General features: G+C 41.8%; 1 protein-coding gene and 1 long non-coding RNA gene across 2 annotated transcripts in view; one reads left to right on the forward strand and one right to left on the reverse strand.

Annotated features, from left to right (window-relative positions):
- Positions 1-9,988, forward strand: part of PPM1H (protein phosphatase, Mg2+/Mn2+ dependent 1H) — a 243,245-nt gene extending 233,257 nt beyond the window's left edge. The window contains exon 10 of the mRNA XM_028531950.2: positions 3,366-9,988. Coding sequence (XP_028387751.1) covers positions 3,366-3,513 — 148 coding nt within the window. The 3' untranslated portion in view covers positions 3,514-9,988. The remainder of the gene's footprint in view (positions 1-3,365) is intronic.
- The window catches only part of LOC118499040, a 73,189-nt gene that overhangs the window by 22,038 nt on the left and 27,255 nt on the right, over positions 1-23,896 (reverse strand). The gene's annotated exons all lie outside the window — the stretch shown is intronic.

Below are 23,896 nucleotides of genomic sequence, written 5' to 3' on the forward strand. Positions count from 1 at the left end.
ATATTCTTCAAGTATAAATGATTAGCTCATTCTTTCCCTGTGGGCAGGTCTGCACAGGGAGGCAGATCATAAACAGGTTATTTGGTGAACATGACATCAGAATAAAGGTGAATCATGTTTAATGGCATGGACTGAGAGCGTAATCCATCCGCAGTTCTACCAGGGAAACTAAATTTCTTTGAAGTCTGCCAGCTAAGGCTCTCTCTGCTCTGATCGGTGTTTTGATAGACACCTGCCAATGTTTTGTCTCACTTTTTTCCTGCTTTGAGGCTAACCTAGGCCCACACACCCATTCAGATCACCTCCCACATGAGTTTTTCCCTAGATGTTAATATTTTCCATCAGCTTATACCACAGTTCTTCTTTTGCTTAAGTTTACATTTTAAATCTCAATAGATAACCTTATTTTCAAATTTTGGTGCATCCCTCACTGTACTCACATTGGTTGGGGGACAGTGTAGCATAGACAAGGGTGGGTGGGACAGCTACCGCACCAGGCTTATCAGTAGTTTACCAATAAAACCCTTTGCATTTTTACTATGTATGCTACATGTATATCATTAATATTTTTCTTTAAATCATCTCACTTTTTTAAAATATTTATTTATTTATTTATTTATTTAAATCTTTATTGGATTTTTTCCATTACCATTCACTCCCCCATGATCACCACACTCTTGTCCATGTCCATGAGTCCTTTTTCCTTTTTGCTCAGTCCCTTCACCTCCTAATCTCCCCCACCCCTAGTTCTCATTTGTTCTCCGTTATGATTCTGTTTCTGTTTTGCTTGTTAGTTCAGTTTGTTCACTGGGTTTTATTTATTTAAATCCTTTTTTTTAATATATTTTATTGATTATGCTATTACAGTTGTCCCATTTCCCCCCTTCTCTCCCCTCCCCCCTGTACCCCCCTCCCACCCACATTTCCCCCTTTAGTTCATGTCCATGTGTCATACTTATGAGTTCTTTAGTTTCTACATTTCCCGTACTATTCTTGCCCTCCCCCTATCTATTTTCAACCTACATTCTATGCTACTTATTCTCTATACCTTTTCCCCCTCTCTCCTCCTCCCACCCCCCTGCTGCTAACCCTCCACGTGCCCTCCATTTCTGTGATTCTGTTCCTGTTCTAATTGTTTACTTAGTTTCTTTTGGTTTTGCTTTAGGTGTGGTTGTTGATATTTGTGAGTTTGCTGTCCTTTTACTATACATGTCTTTTCTTTATCTTCTTTTCTTAGATAAGTCCCTTTAGCATTTCATAAAATAAGGGCTTGGTGATGATGAACTCCTTTAAGTTGACCTTATCTGAGAAGCACTTTATCTGCCCTTCCATTCTAAATGAGAGCTTTGCTGGATAGAGCAATCTGGGATGTAGGTCCTTGTCTTTCATGACTTGGAATATTTCTTTCCAGCCCCTTCTTGCCTGTAAGGTCTCTTTGGAGAAATCAGCTGACAGTCTGATGGGAACTCCTTTGTAGGTGACTGTCCCCTTACCTCTTGCTGCTTCTAGGATTCTCTCCTTCGTTTTTACCTTGACTAATGTAATTATGATGTGCCTTGGTGTGTTTCTTCTTGGGTCCAACTTCTTTGGGGCTCTCTGAGCTTCTTGGATTTCTTGGAAGACTGTTCCCTTTGCCAGATTGGGGAAGTTCTCCTTTATTATTTGTTCAAATACGTGCTCAATCTGTTGCTTTTCCCCTTCCGATTCTGGTACCCCTATAATTCGGATATTGGAATGTTTAAAGGTGTCTTGGATGCTCTTAATCTTTTCCTCAATTTTTTGAATTCTTATTTCATCATGCTTTCCTGCTTGGTTGATTCTATCTTCCTTCTGGTCCACTGTATTGTTTTGAGACTCATATTCCTTCCTTTCACTATTGGCTCTCCTCCGCGTGTCTTCCTGCATCTGTTTTGTGGTAATCTGCATTCTTTCATCTAGATTTCGTCCAAAACCCACCAGTTCCGTGAGCTTTCTGATCACCAGTGTTTTGAACTGTGCATCTGATAGATTGGCTAATTCTTGCTCGCTCAAAAGGATGAGTCCTGGGGGACTGATCTGCTCTGTTGAAAACATGGTTTTGTTTTGTTTTTTTTCCCCTGTCTCTCCTTTTTTTTTTTTTTTTTTTTTTCAGTCTGGTTGCTCTTGTTACGGTGGGGGGCGGAGCCTTAGGTGCTCACCGGGGCTGGGCACCCCGGTCGCTAGATTGTGACGTTATATGTGGGGGCGGGGCGGGAGCGCGAGCGGGAGAAAACAATGGCGGTAGTTCCGTTCCCCTGGACTCAGACCCTTGTCTGGGCTTCCGGGCCGTGAGTTCTGCCCTGGTCCACAATCGCTGCCCCTATGGGTCTGCCAGCCACAGCTTGCGTACTCAGGGATCACCGCTGCCTTCTTACACGCCCGATGGCTTTTGCGCCGATTTCGCGCCAAACCTTCCCCCGACCTCCGCGCGCTGCCGACCCGAGCCAGCCCCGCGCCCGCCGGCTCGTCTTCTCCTACCAGTCCGGATGAATGCGTCTACTTCAACTTCTTGGCTGCCCGACTTCCATTCAGATAAATCCTCTGCCGGATCTGGGTGTTATTCTGATAGTAAATTATTGTTGTAAATTATTGGTTTTCTAATCTTGGTTGTACGAGGAAGTACGGTGCGTCCACCTATTCCCCCATCTTGCCGGAAGTCCCAAAATTGCTGAATCTTTGTGCCTATTTATTTAAATCCTTACCTGAGGATATGTTTATTGATTTTAGAGAGTGAGAGAAACATTGTTATGAGAGAGAAATATTGATCAGTTGCCTCAGGACTGAATCCACAACCTAGGCATGTGCCCTGACCAGGGATTGAACCCACAACCTTTTGGTGTATGGGATGACACACCAACCAATTGAGCCACCAGCCAGGGCAAAAACAAATTTATTTTAAAAAGTTGTTTACCATAAATAGAAAATCACTATCCTTTTTCCTAAAAATAAACACTGAAAAATAAAAGCTCTTAATTATTTTTCCCATGTACTTTTTTAGCTAGACACTGTCTGCCATGAAAAATCCTGAACCTGAGCAGATCCGTGTTAATACACTAGCACAACCTGAGACTCTCCTTAACATCATCAAAACCTCAAAAGAGGACTAAGCAATGGAAAAATTTAGGAGGTTGTTTAATGTACCCTGTGTCTTGTCCATCTCTATCTAAACAATAATTTACATTAGGCATCCCACATGTGGGGAGAAAAAGACCTAGGCTTTTTGAAACTTTAAGGGTATCGGAAAACTGTTTAGATAGCTGTAGTGATGCCTCCTTTCAAGCCTCACATGACCCCAGACTTTTCCTGGTGCTGCGCTGATGGTCTCCTTCCTGCTTCTCCCTGCACAGGTACACACTGGCAGCTCAGGACCTGGTGATGCGTGCCCGTGGCGTCCTGAAGGACAGAGGATGGCGGATATCTAATGACCGACTGGGCTCAGGAGACGACATTTCCGTATATGTCATTCCTTTAATACATGGGAACAAACTATCATGAAAATGACTCAGGGGACCAGAAGATCAGAAGGAAGGAAGCTGGATGCCTCTTAGCAGGGCAGGGCTGGGAAGTGCCCCAGAGGAGTTCCAGATGATGCCACCTCTTCCCAGCCCAGATGGGGAGTTTGTCCCCGAGAGGCCTCCGGCTGTGCTTCAAGGGGATCCTTAGGTTTCAGTTTCCTCTTTAGTAACAGGTTCGGATACTCAGCAAAGGCAAAACATAAAGGCTGCTACTGAGTATTCTTTCTTTTGGTTCCTTTATCAGGCCTCCTGGGTGGCCATCGCCTGTTTTCTGCACACACGTCATATTTATTTATCTGGAGTGCTGGGGCAGCCACTTTCAGGTGTAACTGGCAGGAGACTCTTCAGCCGGCCCAGCTGCCAATTTCTCTACGGGTTACAAGTGCTGCATTGAAAGTTGGGGATCGTGCCTCAGAAAGTGTGAAGGTCCATCTTCTAGTCAGCCTGAGGTTTATTTCAGGGAATGCTTTCTGTGTGTGTCTCTGTCAGTCTCTATTCTTTCATGGTAATAATGATGGGGTGAGGCAGGGATTTTTGTGTTTTAAGTCCTTGACTCTTAATTGTTTCCATAGAACAGGCCTGGGACTTTCCGACTCCTTGCCGAGGAATTTGTGTGTCAAAGTCCAACCCCGGCTGTCGCCATATCCTGTGTCCCACACCACCCAGGCAGCCATCTGGAGCTCTGCCCTGGCTCACAGAGAGCAGTCTTTGTTGTGTAATGATTTGTTCCCGAGTTGAATTTTCTCACTAAATCAGTGTTTTCGTGAAATTTGGGGTATTTCTTTGGACCAGTGGTTCCTCCGTTGTCTTCGAGGGTGCCCCTTGTGTGGCTTGAGGTTTCTGTTTGTTTCTGAATCTGAGTTTTCATTGCTGGGATTGATTGCTTCCAACTCCCAACCCATCCCCCACTGTGCCATGAGGACACATGTGAAGCAGTGTTTAACAGATGTGCAGGGAGTCCCTGTATCAGTCAGTTCACCGTACCTCATTTCAGGACCGGTTCTCCATTCTGGGGTCCAGGTTCCATGGGCTGTGACTGTCCCCAAGCCCACTCCAAACAACGTACAAGTATCGGAATGTCAGGGAACAGCAGGCCTACTCTCCTCCTCACCTTTGGACAAGGCTCACCCAGACCGAGTTGGATAACACAGAATTTAAATTGGGTTGGCTGGTCATTCTCATGCTGTACACCTGCTCCTTCTCCATGGAATCACGTCCCAGCCACCCAGCCACTGAGACCCCTATTCCCACTGTCACACGCCTCTAAGTGTTCCTCACGGAGCATCCGCAGAAGCAGTGGACAGATCTACCTGCTGCTTCAGTCCCAGGAGGGATGGTCAAATAGATTTTTAGAAATCACGTCTATCTCTGAGACTGCTTCTCTGAACCTTATAAAGTGATATCCAATTACCAAGTATTCTCGGAGAGCTCCCGCAGCATGGTGACCATCTTGACAACTTTTTGTAATTAAAACATTCAGTAGAGAAAAAGGCATTGGTGTGATTTCCCCCCAAACGCTGGAGAGCCAATTCCAGCTCTCATGTTTGTTTGGATCCCTTCCCCACAGGACAGGACAGGAACTTTTCTTCCAGGATCATTAATCACCGACATTCCTGGAATTACAGATATTTTCTTAGGAATGGCCTGGAGCCTTCCCAGTCTGTGTCCATCCCGCAGGGTGGAACCAGTGCCCAGTCTGGCAGGGGAAGTACTGAAGGAATTCACCCACCAGGTGGTTGCCAGAATGTTGCCTGGTAAGAACTGGACTACAGCCTCGTCAGGGGTCCTCTTCATCTGACAGTTTCCCTCATCCTCCCATAACTCTTAGCTACGCTAAACGAGTCTGTGGGGAGACGGCTGTGGTCAACATTTTGCTTCTCTGGCAGAATGTCACACTATGGGAAACACGCAGGCGTCCTGCAGCAGCGTGGTCCGTTTCTGTGCCTGCCTGACTCTCAACAGCCACATACAAACTGGAAGCCTGAGGGTTTTCCTTGGAGGGCTCCGAGCCACCAGCTTTAGGAGGCAGTCACTTCTTTCCCATGTTTCCATTGCCTTTCATTTTTTTCCTTTCCTGGGCTTCTATGTAGGCTGTATCTTGAGTTTCTCCAGTTTTATTTGAGCTGCGAGAGTCAGGTATAGACATGTAGATGTCATAACACCTTCTACCAAGGCAGGCACCTTCTCTCAGGAAAAACTCTAGAACCCCCTTATTCAATTCATCCTAAAATCTGGAGCATTTAGTACTATTGGTTTTATTTAGGAAGGTATTTTGGAATTGTTTTCACAAGCCCCCTTGGGTGGAAAGATCTCAGTAGCAAGCTGAAGCCATGGCTCTGTTTGGGGGATGGGAGGAAAACCACAAATGAGGTGAGTAAATCAAATGTGGGGAAAATGATTTGTTAATGCTCATAGAAAATCTGCCCGGTACTGATATTGCTCTGTGAATTGAGCTTACTGGGTTTTGGCTTTATGTTTTACTCAGGCTCCTTTTCATCCTACCCCAGAGCAGTAACTGTGTCTATATAACAGGTAGGCCCCTGGAGCATTTCTGGAAAGGTCAAAAGGCAACATGCTCAAAATTCTGCAGAACATATTTATACGTGGTTCTGAAATCTTGTGTATCTGAGTTATAGCCAAATCTGCTTGCCACCATAGCCTCAGAGGAAGTCTTGTTTAATAAAAAGCGTTCAATTTCCTAGTCAAGTCTTTATGATTGTCTTGGGGTGTGTGCAGACACTTCGTTTAATGAAAGACTCTTTCACTTCTAAATCTCATTGTTGGGCTGGCCACTGCCCTTTAGAATATTTGGTGACACTCTCTTCCTTGAAGAGAGCAAACTCCCACTCCATCCACACTGCAGCCTTTTCCCAGGTAACATCCAAGCAAGCCTTTGTTGTCAGAATACCTGAATGCAGAGCAGTGCCAGCCGTCAGAGAGGACACCAGGATGTTCTCTGGGGTTGTGCTTACATAGCTGCTGTTCTTGGGGCAAGAAGGGAGAGCTGGGAATCAGGCGAGGCCAAGTACTCAGCTGGCTAATAGGATGGAGCCAAAAACAGTGGGGGTTTCAGTTCTTCTGCAATTATTCAGCTTTGGGAAATTTAGGGTACTCAACTTTTTAATCTTCAGCAGCTTACCTCCTTGGGGCTGTGTGAAGTTACGTGTGCTCGTTCTCTTCTCATTTTTCTTGTTATTCATTTACTTTTTGAGACCTGTTGGTGGGCAGGGATGAGGGTCCCGGGACCCAGATTGGGCCTTGGACCTTGGCCATGCAGGTAGGGTGTTTTGGTTTACCGACAGGACTAGCATGGAAACACTTAGAAAACCACCCACATCTTTAAAATTCTGATTCTCCTCATGCCCTCACCTCTGTTCTCATCTGCTAATCAACTTGATTTACAAGGCCATGAGGGTTCAGTGGTTTTCTTTCCACCACAGTTTGAGGATCTAACCTTTCCTTAAATGACCTAGCGGCAGCAGCTCCACTCTTTTCAGAGTGAATCTGTTAAGCTTTTATGAGATTCTATTTTCAGTAAGTTAGTGCTTCTGGGACACTTGGAGAAAGCAGTGAGAGTAACTGTCTATGCAAAGAACCACCAGGCTGACCCAAAAAGTTACCAGATCTAAGAAAAAAGTAAAAAGCATCCGTTAGGGTTTTCGAGGCTTTACAATTCCAGTTTCGCAGCCTGCACACCATTGGCCACCTTACTGAGCAAACTAGTTCTGCGTGGGTGACCGTGCCTGCACTGGGGCTTTTCAGAAGACACTACCTGAGCGCCGCTGGCAGCTCTCTGTCAGATCTGAGCGCCAGTCTGGGGAGTACTGCACTTTCTATTCCATGACGTCATCTGTGTAAATAGCTTTAATTTTTCCTTTGTGTCTTAAAGTTTTGTTCATGTAGAGACCAGGCAGACATCGACCAAATGAGGCTGTGTATGTGGTGGTGTTTTCTACTGTGGTGTACTTGAACGAGAACCTCGTGCCCTCCATTCTTCCAGTCTTCCATAGTCCTTTGTGTTTGGGAGTCCTGAGGTTACTCCTTTCCTCCTGTTTTGCCTCCACCGTCCGGGTCTCTTCTGGAGGCCCAGGGAGGCCCACAGTGGAGGTCGTGTGTAAGGAATGTATGATAAGGTCTGGGTTTCCAGAAAAACCCCATGTGCAGTGAATGAGAGGAATCTGCCTGCAAATGGATTCAGAACCATGTACCTTTACGCTTCGTGATAGTGAAACCTGGACTTTGTAGCCCCCAAGCGAAAACTGTTTAGTAATGGGGATCTATTTTGTGTGTTTTGAAACTTAGGTGCAGTGTTCCCTGGGAAAAGCTAAAGAAATGTACATGCTTAATGACATTTTAAAATAAAATATTATATATATGTATATAGAACCCCTTCAGCAAAGCTTTTTTTGTGTCATTTCTTTAATTCACTATGAAGTGTCTTCACATCAGGTCACAGGAGGATGTGAGAGTGTCCTGGCCTAGTGCGGAGTTGCCAACTGTAAACAGACCCAAAAGCTAATCAAAAAGGAATGGATGGCACAGCAATGTTAACCTTCACAGGAATAGCAGTAAAGCCTACACATTTCAACAATGCCACTGGAAGAATGACTATGGATATTACTCCCAAGGGATATTCTTTTTTTTTATATTATCGAGTATAATTGACATACATTATTATATAGTCTCAGGTATACGGCATAATGATTTGATACTTGGATGTACTGTAATATCACCACAATAAGTCCAGTTAGTATCTGTCACCATACACAGTTACAGGGTTTTTTCCCTTACGATGAAAACTTCTAAGGTCTGCCCTCTTAGCAACATTCAGGTGTGCGATACAGTTTTTGGTATTACAAACTATAATCACCATGCTGGATGTTATAGGCCCATGACTTACTTCTTTTGTAAGTGGAAGTTTGTACTTTTTGACTGTACTCACTCAGTTTGCCCATCCTCCACCCCACCTCTGATAACTACCAATCTATTCTCTGTATTTATGAGTTAGTTTCTTTCCTTTTTACATATTTTTAATATACCACAGCTAAGTGAAATCATATGGTATTTGTCTTTTTCTGTCTCATTTCACTTAGCATAGTGCCCTCAGGTCCATCCATGTTGTTACAAATGGCAGTATTTTATTCTTTTTTATGACTAAATAATATTCCTGTGATTCATATGTGTGTGTGTGCGTGTGTGTGTGTGTGTGTGTGTGTGACTATACACCACATTTTCTTCATCCATCAGTGAATATTTAAGTTGTTTTCATATCTTGGTTATTGTAAATAATGCTGCAATGAAATTGGGATGTATATTTTTTGAGTCAGTGTTTCATTTTGTTTGGATAAATGTCTAAGTAGGATTGCTAGATCATGTGGTAGTTCTGTTTTTAATTTTTCTGAGGAATCTTCAACTGTTTTCCCTGGTGGCTCCACCATTTATATGCCCACCAGCAATGCGGTTCCTTTTTCTCCACATCTTTGTCAACACTTGTTACTTCTTGTCTTTTTGATAAGTCAGTGTAACAAGGATAAGGTGATATCTCACTGTGGTTTCGGTTTGCATTTCCCTGGTGATTAGTGATGCTGAGTATCTTCATGTGCCTGTTGGCCATCTGTATGTCTCCTTTGGAAAAAATGTGTTTCCTGATCCTCTGCCCATTTTTCAATTGGATTGTTTGTTTTTATTGACTTGTATGAGCTCTTTATATATTTTGGATTTTAACCCCTTATCAGATACGTGATTTGTAAATATTTTTCCCCACTCAGTAGGTTCTCTTTTCCCTTTGTGGATGGTTTCCTTTGCCGTGAAGAAGCTTTTTCATTCCATGTAGTCCCACGTGTTTATTTTTGCTTTTGTTGCCAAGGCTGATGTCAAGGGGCTTACTGATGATTTTTCTTCTAGGAGTTTTATGGTTTGGAGTATTTTTTTTTTCAAGTCTTCATTATTATTTGAGATTTTTCTTGTTTCCTGAGATAGGCGTTTATCACTACAAATCTCCCTCTTAGAACTGCTTTTGCTGCATCCAATGTTTTGTATTGTTGTATGTCCATTTTCATTTGTATCAAGGTATTTGATATCTCCTTTGATCTCATTACCCCATTGTTTATGAAGTAGCATGTCAATATCTACATATTTGTGAGTTTTCCAGTTTTCCTATTATAACTAATGTCTAGTTTTATACCTTTGTGATCAGAAAATATGCTTGATGTGATTTTAAATTTTCTTAAATTTGTTTTGTGGCCTAATAGGTGATCTATCATGGAAAATGTTCCATGGGCACTTGAGAAAAATGTGTACTCTATTGTTTTGGGATGGAATGTCCTGGATATACCTGTTAATTCCATTTGGTTGAAATATGTCATTTAAGGCTAATGTTTCATTGTTAATTTTTCTTTCTTGATGCTCTATCCATTGATGTAAGTAGGGTATTAAAGTTCACTATTATTATATTATCTCTTGTTCCCTTTAGGTCTGTTAATAATTTGTTTTACATATTTAGGTGTCCCTGTGTTTGGTGCATAAATATTTACAAATGTATGTCTTCTTGTTGGACTGACCCCTTACCCTAATAGGTATTCTTACATGAGAGAGCTAGTGACTAAATATCCATGCTGAAGACAGAAAGAGTAAAGACTCTCTTTAGTCACTTAAACATTTTAAATACTACAGTGTGTTAGTAAAATGTACCCTCTTATAGAATAACCTTAACAGGGGAGATAAGACATCAAAGAATGTTAATTCTACTTAGTTCTAGAGTTCAGGAAATTAAAAGTAATCTAGAAAATATCAATACAGCCCTGACTGGTATGGCTTTGTGGATTGATTGAGTGCAGGCCTGTGAATCAAAAGGTCACTGGTTCAATTCCCAGTCAGGGCACATGCGTGGGTGTGGGCCAGGTTGCCAGTTGGGGGCATGCAGGAGGCAACCGATTGATGTGTCACATGTCGATATTTCTCTCCCTCTCTACCTTCCCCGTCTCTCAAATAAAGTCTTTTTTCTTAAAAAAAGAAAAGATATCCATACAATGTTTAAAATAAAGTATTGCTTCAGAAAGAAAGCTAAAAGTTGACTATAGCTTATTGGAAGCTTATTTCAAAAGAGCTGACTAGGTATAAAATACTCATATTAAGAATGATTTTTTGTTGTAAAACCTTCCCAGTTCTTTGCACTTTCACGTGTACCCTAATGTTCCCTGCCTCCATTCAGCGGTACAAGCTCATGAAAAGAATCAATCCTTGGATTAGATTCCAGAAGATTAGAGGAGTCTTCTAGCATTCTCGTGAGCAGTGCTTAGCTTATCAGAATAGCCCTTGAGAGCTGTGGTACATTGTCTCCAAGGGTGGCTGCCGGTAGTGCCTCTTGTGCCTGTTCGCAAAGCTCCTTTTCCCATCAAGAAGTGGCATGTTCCCCACCCCTTTAATGTGGTTTGGCCTGTGACTTGCTTTGATTAATAGAATGCAGGAGTGGCATTCTGAGAATTCCAAGCCTAGACCTCTGGAGGCCTGCAGCACCTGCTTTCACTCTTGGAAGCTGGCCACCCTGCAAATGTCAGACCAGATTACTGAATGAGAAACCACCGGTAACCAAAGTGCCCAAACAGTGGGAGTGAGGCCACCTTTGATCCTCCAGCCCCACTTGAGACACTCCAGGTGTTACCATAAGATAGAAGCCCCTCCACCTCTTGGCTGTTCTGGCCATTCCAGCTGAGGCCACAGACAGCGAAGGTCAGAGGGGAGCCATCCACATGGAGCCCTGCCCAAATTTTGGCCAGACCCACAGAAACATGAGCAAATAAAATGTTTTTTTTTGTTTTAACATTTGCATAATTTATTATAAAGCAATAGATTACTGAGACAGAGAATCTGGCTGGGAAATTTGGGGTAAAGTGGTTAAAAATATAAACTGAAAAGAGAAGGAAATGGCATTGAGAGAGTACACTTGTAGCTTGGGAAATCATCCTCCATATGGCACTTGGTAGAGTGGCTGAAGTGGGGGGAAGAAACTTAAAATAGCAGTAATGCGGAGACTCTGACTGATGGTGTTGGTACTCCAGCAAGAGCTCTCCTCCACTCCTATGCTTTGCTTCTTCATGCGGCTATACTGATGGTTAGTAAGTTAGGAAAGCGACAGCCTCTGAGGCCATGAGCCATGAAGGGGGAAAGAAAGGCCTTTAGCCCCTCACTTAAGATGAGACTATCCCGTGTGTACGCACCATTAATGATCCTTGGGAGAGGCTAGTGGTTCTTTGGCTCCCAAGACCGTTGCTTGAAAGTTAGGCTATATCTCAGGGAGAACAAGACAGTTTTTAAATTGTGAATATTTGCATGTGTCTTGTTTAAAAGTCCTCATCATTTAAAAATCTCCGTCTATAAAATTCTTCAACCTTGTCACCCGTTTTTTCCTTCAATTAAATGACAGGCCAAAGAGTGAATTATATATTCTAGCAATTAGCCGGTCTGTTTCATTGTTTTTCTGTAATGAGAGCCTTGTAAAGACTAATGATCTCCATATATCTCTCTACATTTTTAGTCTATCTTTTACTTCTGACAAGATTTTCTAGCCAGCTAACCTTCTTTGCTTTAATGATTCCATGTAGGCTGCGTGTGAGAGATTCTGGGTGTGACCGAGCACGAGGTGTGGGCAGGACGCGCCGATTGTCGGCCAGGACCCAGGTCTGAGAGGACTGCTGGTCCGAAGGGACCTCGGAAGGTCTGAATATAGACCTGGAGGACAGCACTCCTCTGAAAGGAGCATATAAATCAGAGCTTTCTCTTTTACCCTCTTTTAAAATTTTAATTTAAAAATATAATCAGTAAAAAGTAAAAGTAGAGGAGCTTTTTCAGAAGGCACTGTTGTGAGGTGGGGGCGAGGTCATGGTGGACAGGAAGACAGAAAAAAAGAAACTGAAGCAGCAAAAATGTCCCTAATCAAGCCATTTCAGACCCTTTAGGCACTATTAGTATATATTAGTAATAAGACATCTCTGATTTAAACTAAGGAACTATGGGACCTGAAAATAGTCTTAGCAGCTGTAAATTAGGTATCACCTGCCTATTGATTTTGGTCAATGAGGGAAAAAAAAACATTGGGACAAGATTGTGGAGAACTGTAAAATCTATGCTGTCATTCTGCTTGGTGCAAAAATGCAATTTCTAATTCCTGGAAGCCCTAAACATAAGTTAGGGGATATATGGCCAATCTACTAATTGTACAGTAGAATTTGAAGGAAAATTAACAGTGACAAAGAAAAGTGCTATCATTATTATTATATATGTCTTTCTTGTAATATCATCTACCAGGCCCCCCATCTAAAACTTACCTAATTCTTAGGTTAGAGTCTAGCAAAGGTTAGGATTTATGGGCCACTTGTCAAAACTACTCAACTCTGCTTCATTACACAAAAGAAACCATAGACCATCTGAGCTAGGATTTATCCTAAAGAGTTAAAAGTAAAGCTTTATACCTTGATCAAAAAAATTAACTCGGGAAAATATGGCCTAATCTTGTCTCTCTGGTGTGAAATAAATAAGAACATCAAACATATTAATGAACACCAATGGCCTATCAGAAAAAAAATAAGTAGGATCAGTAATCATTTATCTTGTTGTACTGAGTTATAAACATGATAATTTATATACTTGCCAGTTCTTTATTGCTCAGACAGTCTAAAAGCCTTTAGCCACAATGGCAGTAGATGCATCAGGATTGTGATACTATATTTCCTCAGTACTGAGACACTGTCAGTTATGTAATGTCACCCATTCAAAACAGTTACAAATTTTCACAAATACTCAAGAAGTATTTAACCTATCACTTACCAGACTCCAGCAAGGAGGGGAGGAAAAAACCCTTATTATGTTACTATTTATTAGGTCCTGTGCTAGGTACCTGAGATCCAGGGTCTTTACATCCTTTTCAGGTAAATAGTATCACAAAATTTACAAAAAAAGAAATAATTTTATACCACTGTGATCTGAGGACATGCTTTCTATGATGTCTTATTTTTTATAAAATTTTACAGTTACAGTTGACACAATATTGGATTAGTTCTAGGTATACATCATACTGATTAGTATTTGTATAACTTATTAAGTGATTATCCCATATACAGTTATTACAATACTATTGACTATATTCCCTATGCTGTATTTTACATCCCCATGAATTTTTAAAATTATATTTTATTGATTATACTATTAGAGTTGTCCCAATTTTCCCCCTTTCCCCATTTCCACTCAATACCCACCACTCCCTGAGGCAATCCCCACACCATTGTTCATGTCCATGGGTCATGCATATAGGTTCTTTGGCTACTCCATTTCCTATACTGTACTTTACATCCCCATGGCTATTCTGTAACTACCTGTTTGTACTTCTTAATCCTCTCACCTCTTCATCCTTTCCTCCACACCCCCAATTCCCTCTGGTCTTTTTTTCTTTTTTTTAAGACTTATTTATTTTTAGAGAGAGGGAAAAGGAGGGAAAGAAACATCAATGTGTGATTGATTGCCGTTCTCACACCCCCTACTGGGGACCTGGCCTGCAACCCAGGCATGCACCCTGACTGGGAATCGAACCAGCTACCCTTTGGTTCACAGGTCGGCACTCATCCACTGAGCCACACCAGCCAGGGCCCATGTGGTCTTTTTTTAAACTTGCAATTTGTACTTTTTAATCCCTTCACCTTTTCTACCCATCTCGCCACTACCCCTCCTGTCTGGCAACCATTGGTTTGTTCTCTTTTTGAGTTTGTTTCTGTTTTGTTTGTTCATTTATTTAATTTTTTTATATTCCACATGTAAGTGAAACCCTATGGTATTTGTCTTTCTCTGATTTATTTAATTTAGCATAATATGCAAATGACCAGGTTTCATTTATTTTTATGGCTAATATCCCCCCTGAATATATGTACCACCTCTTCTTTATCCATTTGTCTATTAATGAACACTTAGGTTGCTTCCATATCTTGGCTGTTGTAATGACTGTTCCAGTGAATAAAGGGTTGTCCTCGTGCTGATGGTTTACTTTGCTATGCAAAAATTTTTAGATTGATAAATCGAATTTTTCAGACCATAAGACACACCTAGGTTTTAGGAGGAGGAAAATAGGAAAAAAAAATTCAAAGCAAAAAATGTGGTAAAATATTTAATAACATAAATAACATATTTCAGTGATGTTTAAATGTAAACAGAACTCAACAGTAGTATTAACGACCATCATTCCTCCCAAATTGGGGGGGGGGGGTGGAGTGCATCTTAGAGTCCAAAAAATATGGTGGTCCCATTTTTTAACTTTTTTATCTTGTTTTCCTGGCCTGGGAAGATATATCCAAAAAGATATTATTAAGAGTGATGTCAAAGAGTTAACTTCCTGTGTTTTCTTCCAGTTTTATAGTTTAAGTCTTTAATCCATTTTTAGCTTATTCCTATATATGATGTAAGAAAGTGATCCAGTTTCATTCTTTTCCATGTATCTATCCAGTTGTCCCAACAGTTGTCCCAACAGTCCATCAGTCTCTCCCTTCATGTCATTCAGTATTTGCTTTACACAGTTTGGCACTCCTACACTGGATGCACAGCTCCTGAAGATTTTATTTGTTTGTGGTCACCATATGCTTCACATGTACCAAGCTAGGTTTACAGTCATCTATTTTAAGTTGAGGGTCACTGAAGTTTGAAATAATTCTAAAATCATTATCATGCTTATTCAACCCCTCCACATTTATGTTTTTGTCATTTTTCTACTTCTTTTATATGTTTGTGTGTCCCTTTATTTATTTATTGTTGTAATTACACATGATCTTACATATGATTTTGCCTTTTTCACCTTTGCACTAGCTTTACAGTTGGTTGATCCATTGCTTTTACATGTTTGCCTTTAACAGTGAGAATTTCTTTCTTTCCGATATTTTCTTGTGCATATTTTTAATCTTTTCTACTTATATAAATCCCTGTAACATTTCCAGTAATACTTGCTTAGTGGTGATGAGTTCCTTTAACTTTATTTGTCTGGGAAACACTTTATCCCTCTAGCTCTTCTAAATGATAGCCTTGCTGAGTAAAGCAATCTTTGTTGTAAGTCTTTGATTTTCATCCCTTTGAATGTGTCATACATTCCCTTCTGAACTGCAGAGTTTCTGTTGAGAAATCAACTGAAAGTCTTATGGGATCTCCCTTGTAGGTAAACTCCTTTACTCTGGCTACTTTTAACAGTTTCTCTTTGTCTTTAACCTGATGTTTTAATTACCACGTGTCTTACTATGGGCCTCTTTGGGTTTATCTTGTTTGGGATTCTCTGTGCTTCCTGGATTTGTACATTTATTTCCTTTACAAGGTTAGAAAGTTTTTAGTCATTATTTCTTCAAACAGGTTTCAATCCCTTGCTCTGTCTCTCTTTTCCTTCTGGTACCCCTATGATGTGATGTTGGTATGCTTGATGTTGTCCCAGAGGTCCCTTAAACTATTCTCATTTTTTAAAATTCTTTTTTCTTTTTCCTCTTCTGATTGGGTGTTTTCTGGTACCTCATCTTCCAAATCACTGATTTGATCCTCTGCTTTATCTAATCTGTTATTGATTCCATCTGATGTGTTCTTTTTTTTTTTTTTCCAGTGTATCCTTCACTTCTGACTGGTTCTTTTTTTATGGTTTCTATTTCTTTGTGTGAGTTCCTACTGAGTTCATCTGTTCTTCACGTAAACTCAGTGAGCATACTCGTAACCAGTGTTTTGAACTTTGTATCTGGTAGATTACTTGTCTCCATTTATTTAGTTCTTTTTCCAGAGTTTTGTTCTGGTCTTTCACTTGGAAAATGTTTGTTTCCTTATTTTGGCTGCTTCCTGTTTGTTTCTATCTATTAGGTAGAGCTGCTATGTCTCCTGGTCTTGGCAGAGTGACCTGATGGCTGTAGGTGTCCAGTAAGGCCCAGTCAAGCAGTCTCCCTGGTCACTTGAGCCAGGTGCTCCAGGGCTGTCTCTTGTATTTGCCCTCCCGTTGTAGTTCAGCCTTGATTACTGATGGCCTACCAGTGGGTGGGATTGACCCTTGGCTGACTGGCTGGAAGGGCTGCCCTGATGACAGTGGATGAGCTGTTGTGTGGGGACTGCCCACAAGGATCAGGGTATGCTTTAGCAGGGCTCTGGTGTTTTGTTTGTGGAGCTGGTTAGGTGGTGCTCTTGGGGGTCTAAAGCCAGCCATTGGATATGTGGGAATAGGCCCTGGTGCAGGCCAAGGTCAACAGCCATTTGTGCCTGGCTTGAGGCAGCCTGGTTGGAGCTACAAAGTAATCCATGGTTGATTGCCACTTGTGCTAGGCTTAAAAGTGCTTGACAGAGGCTATCTGCAAACTGAGGCTGGCTGCCACTATTGTTAGGCTTGGAACCCTTTAATGGGCACCGAGGTATGAGCTGAGACCTTTCACCACTTTTGCCAGGCTTGGGACTGCTTAGCAAGAGGTATAGGACATGTCAAGGCCAGTCAGCGCTTGTTTGGGGTTTTGGGGCCTTTGAGAGATTTTGAGAAAGTCCACAGAGCAAGCTAAGGAAGGCCCTTGTGTGAAACAGCCTCTAAAAACATGTTGGGCCAGGCGCACAGTTGAGTGGCTTGGGATCTCAGGGAATCACCAGGTCATGGCAAACTTTGTTAGGCCAAGTTAATGGAGAGCACAAATTCGGTGCCTGCCTGCACAAGCTGGGTGGTTGGGGGAAGCCCTAAACAATGGAACAGGGGTGTGTGCCAGCACTTCACAGAGAGAGCTGCCCTAACCCTTTCCCCTCCAGCCCTCGTGCTTAAACTAGGCAATTCAGTTCCTCTCCATATGTCTCCCTTGCACTCTTTCAGAGTTAATTAGCAAGTGAGTCTGTGTGAAGGCTCCTCGAGAGCAACACCCCACTCAGATCACAATCCCTGCTGGTTTTCACAGCCAGAAGTTATGGGGACTCCTTTTCCCAGCACTGGTGTCCTGGTCTGGGGAGCCTGGTGTGGGGTTGGCACCCCTTGCTCTCAGGGGGAACCCCTGTAGCCATGATACTACTCCTGATTCTTTTTTTTTTTTAAGATTTTATTTACTTATTTTTAGAGGGGGAAGGGAGGGAGATAGAGAGAGAGAGAGAAACATCAATGTGTGGTTGCTGGGGGTTATGGCCTGCAACCCAGGCATGTACCCTGGCTGGGAATTGAACCTGGGACACTTTGGTTCCCAGCCCACACTCAATCCACTGAGCTATGCCAGCCAGGGCTACTCCTGATTAAGGACTCCTTATCCACCACACTGTGGGCGTGGGACCTGCTCATTGTGTGGTTCCACCCCTCCTACAAGTTCCATTATGGCTTCTTCTTTATGTCCTTAGTTATAGGACTTCTTCTATTCAGCTAGCTTTCAGGTGGTTCTCAATGATGGTTCTTCTATAATTTAGTTGTAACATTGATGTGGTCATGGGAAGAGGTGAGCAAAGCATTACCCTACTCCATCATCTTGGCCAGAAGCCTACTTTGTGTGATTTCAGTCCTTTTACATTTATTGAAATTCATTTTATGGCCTAACACATGGTCCATCCTGGAGAATTTTCCATGTGCACATGGGAAGACCATATTTTCTGCTGTAGTGAAGTGGAATGCTCTATAGTTGTCTGTTATCTCTAGTTAGTTGGTCTTCAAGTCTTCTGTTCACTTGTTGATCTACCCAGGTACTTTATTAAGAGTGTGATATTAAAGTCTCTGTTATTGTTGAATTATCTATTTCTCTTTCAAGTCTGTAACTCTTTTGCTTCACATATTTTGGGACATGTTGTTAGGTGCATGCATGTTTATAATTGCTATATTTTTCTGATGAATTGGCCCTTTTATCATTGTAAAATGTCCTTCTTTGTCTCTAGTAGCAATGATCTTAAAGTCTCTTTTGTCCATTCATACAGCTACTCTCACTTTTGTCTGGTTTCTTTTTGCAAGATACATCTTTTTCCATCTTTTCATTGTGAGCCCATTTGTATTTATTAATCTAAGTGTATGTCTTATTAAAAAAATATAGTTAGGTTATATTTTTAAATTTGTTTTAGCAGTCTCTGCTTTTTTATTGGAATATTTAGTTCATATATATTATGTATAATTACTGATAAGGTAGGGCTTCTGTCTGCTACTTTATCATTTGTTTTCTATGTGTCTTATGTCCTTTTGCTTCTCTGTTCTTCCATTACTGCTCCCTTTTGTGTAAATAATTTCTATACACCATTTGAATTCCCTTGTTTCTTCACTATATTCTTTTAAGTTACTGTCTTAGTGGTTACCCTGGAAATTATAATTAGCACCTTAAAGCAATCTAATTTGGATTAATACACAATTTCAAAAGTACATAAAAACTTTGCTGCAATGTGTACTTCTAATTCTTCCTCTTTTGGCGATTATTTTTCATGCAAATTATATTTCTATACAGTATGTACCTGTCAAAATTTTAATAGTTATTTTTATACATAATCTGTCTTAAATTATCTAGAAGAGTTACAAATAAATACATTTATGCTGTCTTTTTTTATTAGAGAAAGAAAGGAAGGGACGGAGGGAAGCAGCGGGTGAGAGGGGAGAAAGAAACACCCATTTGTTGTTCCACTTATTTGCATATTTATTGGTTGCTTTTTTTTAAAGATTTTATTTATTTTTAGGGAGGGAAGGGAGGGAGGGGGAGGGAGGGAGGGAGAGAAACATCAATGTGAGGTTGCTGGGGGTCATGGCCTGCAACCCAGGAATGTACCCTGGCTGGGAATCGAACCTGGGACACTTTGGTTCCCAGCCTGCGCTCAATTCACTGAGCTATGCCAGCCAGGCTATTGGTTGCTTCTTGATGTGCCCTGACTGTGGATAAAACTGACAACATTGGCATATGGGGAAACACTAACCAACTGAGCTACCTGGCCAGGGCCTTTATACTATCTTTAATATTTCCTATGTACTTACCTTTTCTGGTGTTATTTCTTCCTGTGGATTCAAAGTACTGTCTAGTGACCTTTCATTTCAACCTGAAAGATTCCCTTTAGTATTTCTTGTAAAGGGGGTCTGCTCAGGACAAACTCTCTCAGTTTATCTGGGAATATCTTGATTTCTCCATTTGTTTTAAAGGATCATTTTTCTGGATATAGAATTGACAGGGTTGTTGTTTTTTTTTTTTTCTTACAGCACTCCAAGTAGGAGTTTGCTGAAATTCTTGGATATGTAGATCAATGTTTTTCATCAAATTTGGGGGACACCTTCAATGCTATGGAAGGCAAATTAACACTCTGCCTTGGCCTTCACTTCCTGCTTTTGCAGAGCTTTAAGGTCAACCAGAGATGAGAGGTTAGGCCTGCTCAGGTCCCTCCTGGGCATGGTAGTGCCCTGCACATGTGTGAGGACTTCTAGGTCCCAGTAATGCTGGGGCTTTTCAAAGCCCTCTGTGGACATCTCATTCACTAGTGTTTCCTTTTTCAGTCTCTTGGTCAGCCTCTTGTTAGCCTTAACTCATAACAAGGTTGTTTTGGACTAAAGCCCTGGAAATAAGGCTCTTCACACAGAGCAGGTCAGATAGTGACGGGTTTCTAGAGACGTGGACTTTGGGGGCAGCTGCAAACCCATTCTGCCCCTGCAAGGGGCTGCTAGTCTCCTGGGTCTCGGAGTTCCTATGGTTGTGAGGGTGCTGGTGGTATTCAGTGCTACCACAGATCTGAAGGGAGGGGGAAGGAAATTGGTTAAGTTAAAATGCCACAAAGCTCCCTATTCTTACTGAGATTTAGCTTTTTTTTTTTTTTTCTTGAATAAATACTCCTTGGATTGTTGCAATCTTTTGGTTAATTTCCAGAGTTCTGAAAAAGCTGATTTTGACAATTTTTGGCAGCATTCTCTTTGTTTGTATGGAGAAGTAGATTTTAAGAGGTCCTTATTCTAACATTCCAGAAGTCCTCCTCCAATAAGGTAAAAGTTCAGGTACACCAAGTAGCTACCCAAGGAAACAGAGCCAAGTAACGCAGAAGCCAATATTTCAAATCCAACACTTACCATTTCCATGCACCTGCCTCCCATTACAACAAGGATTTGAAACTTCTCATTAATAATCAGCAGCACAGCAGGCTCCCTTATCTAAGGGGATACATCCCAAGACCCCCAGTGGACGCCTGAAACCAAAGATAGTGCTGAACCCTATATACACTGTGTTTTTCTCCTATGCATACTTACCTGTGATAAACTTAATTTATAAATTAGGCAAAGAAGTTAACAATAATAAAATAGAAAAGTTATAAGAATATACCTTTTTAAAAGTTAAGTGAATGTGATCTCTCTCATATTTTTCAGTCCAGACCTACTCCTATAACCATTTTTTACATGCAGTAAATGGCTCGGTATCACTTGTTTTAGGGCACCCCTTGCTGAAGTCTTTGTATGGGCGCAGTGCTTTCTGAAGCAACACATTGCCAGTAATCAGAACACACTGTCTGCTCATGTCTAACACCCACAGATTTAGTGCCTTTTCCATCTTAACTAGGCAGTTACCACACACTGTGGTGGTAACTTTTGCAGTTCATGGTACAAGAGTAAAACTGGCATGAATTTTTCTTCATAATTTCACAGGTAGAAGATTGTTATTGCAGATCTTAGCAACATCAATATTTTATTTTTTTCCCTTATTAAGTCATGAACTTTCACCTTTTCACTTAAAGGAAATACTTTACAGCTTCTCTTTGGCATATCCAAATTTCCAGCATCATCATCAGTATTCTTACGACGCGGGGCCGTTATTAAGTAAAATAAGGGCTACATGAATGCAAGCAAGTGACAGCTGATCTGAAACCGGTACAGCTACCAAGTGACTAATGGGAGAGTAGTGCATGGAGTGTGGACACACCGGATAAAGGCGTGACTTACACCCTTGGCGGGGTGGGGCTGGATGGCACAAGAGTTCATCAGACTACTCAGAACAGTGTACAATTTAAAACATATGAACTGTTTATTTTTTAAATTTTCCACGTAATATTTCTGTACAACAGTTGACCACAGGAAACTGAAACCGTGGAAAGCAAAACTGCATATGAAGGGGCACTTCCGTAGTACAAAACCTCCGTCGTGTACACACTTATTTGGGTGCCATTTTTTTAACACAGCGTTTTCACGTCAAATCTCTATCACTGAACTTCCCACTGACCAATGTCATCTACTGACCCCCGACACCATTTTCTCTAAAATGTGTTTCTGTCAGAGGCATTTTATTTCCCTCTCATTCTGGTTTCACTCTTACTCAGCCGGAGCTCTGTGTCAACCTCTGCGTAGCACTTAGTGTGAAGGTTTATGTTGGCAAGGTTTATCTTCAGAATGAAGCCGAGTACCAGACTCAAATATAGGGCCCCGACCCCAGCAGAATAAATCGCCTGCTACCCCAGGGGTATTAGCCTCAGTATCTGAACTTTCTGTAATTTTTCAGTAACAAGGGAGCAGCAGGTAAGCTTTAGTTTTACATGCCAATTAACAGCTGAAGAACAGATACTCAGGGTCTGGGAGAACTGAATAAAATTATGTTCAAATTCCTCTTGAACTTCAAGTATTCTTAAAATAGATCTTGCATTCTCAAGCACTGACCTGTACTAAAAGTCACGGTAAGCGGTAACGGGTGCCCCGCCGCAGTGCTGCAAGCCCCGGAGGGCTGGGTAGAGAGGCCCTGGCTGCGGTGAGACCAGTGTTACAGCTCCGGACACCTCTCTTTCGGGCTCGGTTAACCTGAAATAAGAAGATCATCTCATACACTAACGGGGCTGTTTTCAGTGATGTACTTGACCTTTGCCTCTGGGTTCAGCAATAAAAAGAGTGACAAGATGACATTTTTTCAGAACAGAACCCAAAGAATTTAAGATTAATGGAGCCTAAATCCAACAATGCAGTAGCTATGAGCATGTAATAGTCAACACCTGACCTCGTTCTCAGGGGTTCTGTGCCTTGGCTGCACGTTCAAATCACGTGGATACTTAAAAAAAATCCTGTCAACAAGGTCCTGCCTCCAACCAATTACCTAAGTCAGAATTCACCAGGGAGGGGCTCAACCATCAGCATTTTCACTGTTCTCCAGGCGACTCTGATGTGAGAACCACTGTGTACAGGTATTAAGGACACACACCCCTGAACTAGTGCTGGCAGATGTGGCAAATAACTATAGGACATGTAATTCAGTGAAACCTGAATTTCACATAAAGAATTTTTAAGGATATAAGTATGTCCCATGTAATATCTGAGACATACTTTAGAAGTTATTTGCTGTTTATCTGAAATTCAAATGTAAATGAGTGTCCTGTATTCCCTATACAGAACAAAACCGAAAATTAAATTGAAGGGGTAGAAATAAAGCTCTATCAGCAGAGAAATATCATTGGTTGGTAGGTTATCACCAAAAACAGTCACACAGTATATTAAAAAGAAAGGTTGTTCCAGGCCAAAGACATCCCAAAGGAAAGAGTTCCCAAGTCGTGCAGGAGGAGGGAGGGCCGCAGGAATGTTCTAGGCGGGCTTCCTTAGGGCCTGTGTGAGTTCGCTGGGGCTGCCATGACAGAACACCACAGCCTGGACATCTCAAACAACAGGCATTTATTTTCTCTCGGTTCTGGAGGCCAAAGCAGTTCCAGATCAAGGTTTGGCTGCAGGTTTGTTTTTCTCCCGAGGTTTCTCTCCTGGACTTGGCTTGACCTTCTCGCTGTGTTCTCACAGTCTCTTTTTTTTTTTTTACCTATGTGCATGCACCCCTAGTATCACCCCTTGTGTGTCCCAGTTTCCTCTTATGTGGACACAAGTCATCATTTTGCCTTAATTACCTCTTTACAGGTCCTACCTCCATATACAGGCACATTCCGAGGCACTTTGGTTTAAGTCTTTGATAAATGAGTTTGGGGGACACCATTTAGCCCACAACAGAGATTCCCACGGGACTGCAGTCCCGCAGGGCAGTGGGGGAGCACAGTGAGTAAAGCATTCTTGCTCTGATGTGCTCTTCCCAGGGCTGCGCTAGCCCCAGAGACTGTGCCCCTGAGTGACCAGCAAAGGGAAAGGGGACATTCCTGTGGAAGTGATAGAAATGAGGGTCAGGGAACAGAAGAGTCTACTCTGCTCTGGGAAGAAAAGGAGGGAAGGGGGAAGAGTGGTAGCAGATGGGAGGATGACAGAGGAAGGGAAGGAGAACGTGTTAAACCAAGAGGAGGGAACATATGTAGAAGAAATATGAAGTTGTTATTCACTATAGAGGTTGAGGACTTGAAGAAAGGGTAGGATACCAGAAACAAATGACGATTTCTATAGCAAAAGGAAGAAAAGCAGAAACTGCCCCTCCCCCACCAAAAGCACGCCTCCTACCAGTTTCCTTTGTCCC

Source organism: Phyllostomus discolor, chromosome 2 (assembly GCF_004126475.2).
Source record: "Phyllostomus discolor isolate MPI-MPIP mPhyDis1 chromosome 2, mPhyDis1.pri.v3, whole genome shotgun sequence".
In the NCBI taxonomy this organism is placed as follows: Eukaryota; Metazoa; Chordata; class Mammalia; order Chiroptera; family Phyllostomidae; genus Phyllostomus; species Phyllostomus discolor.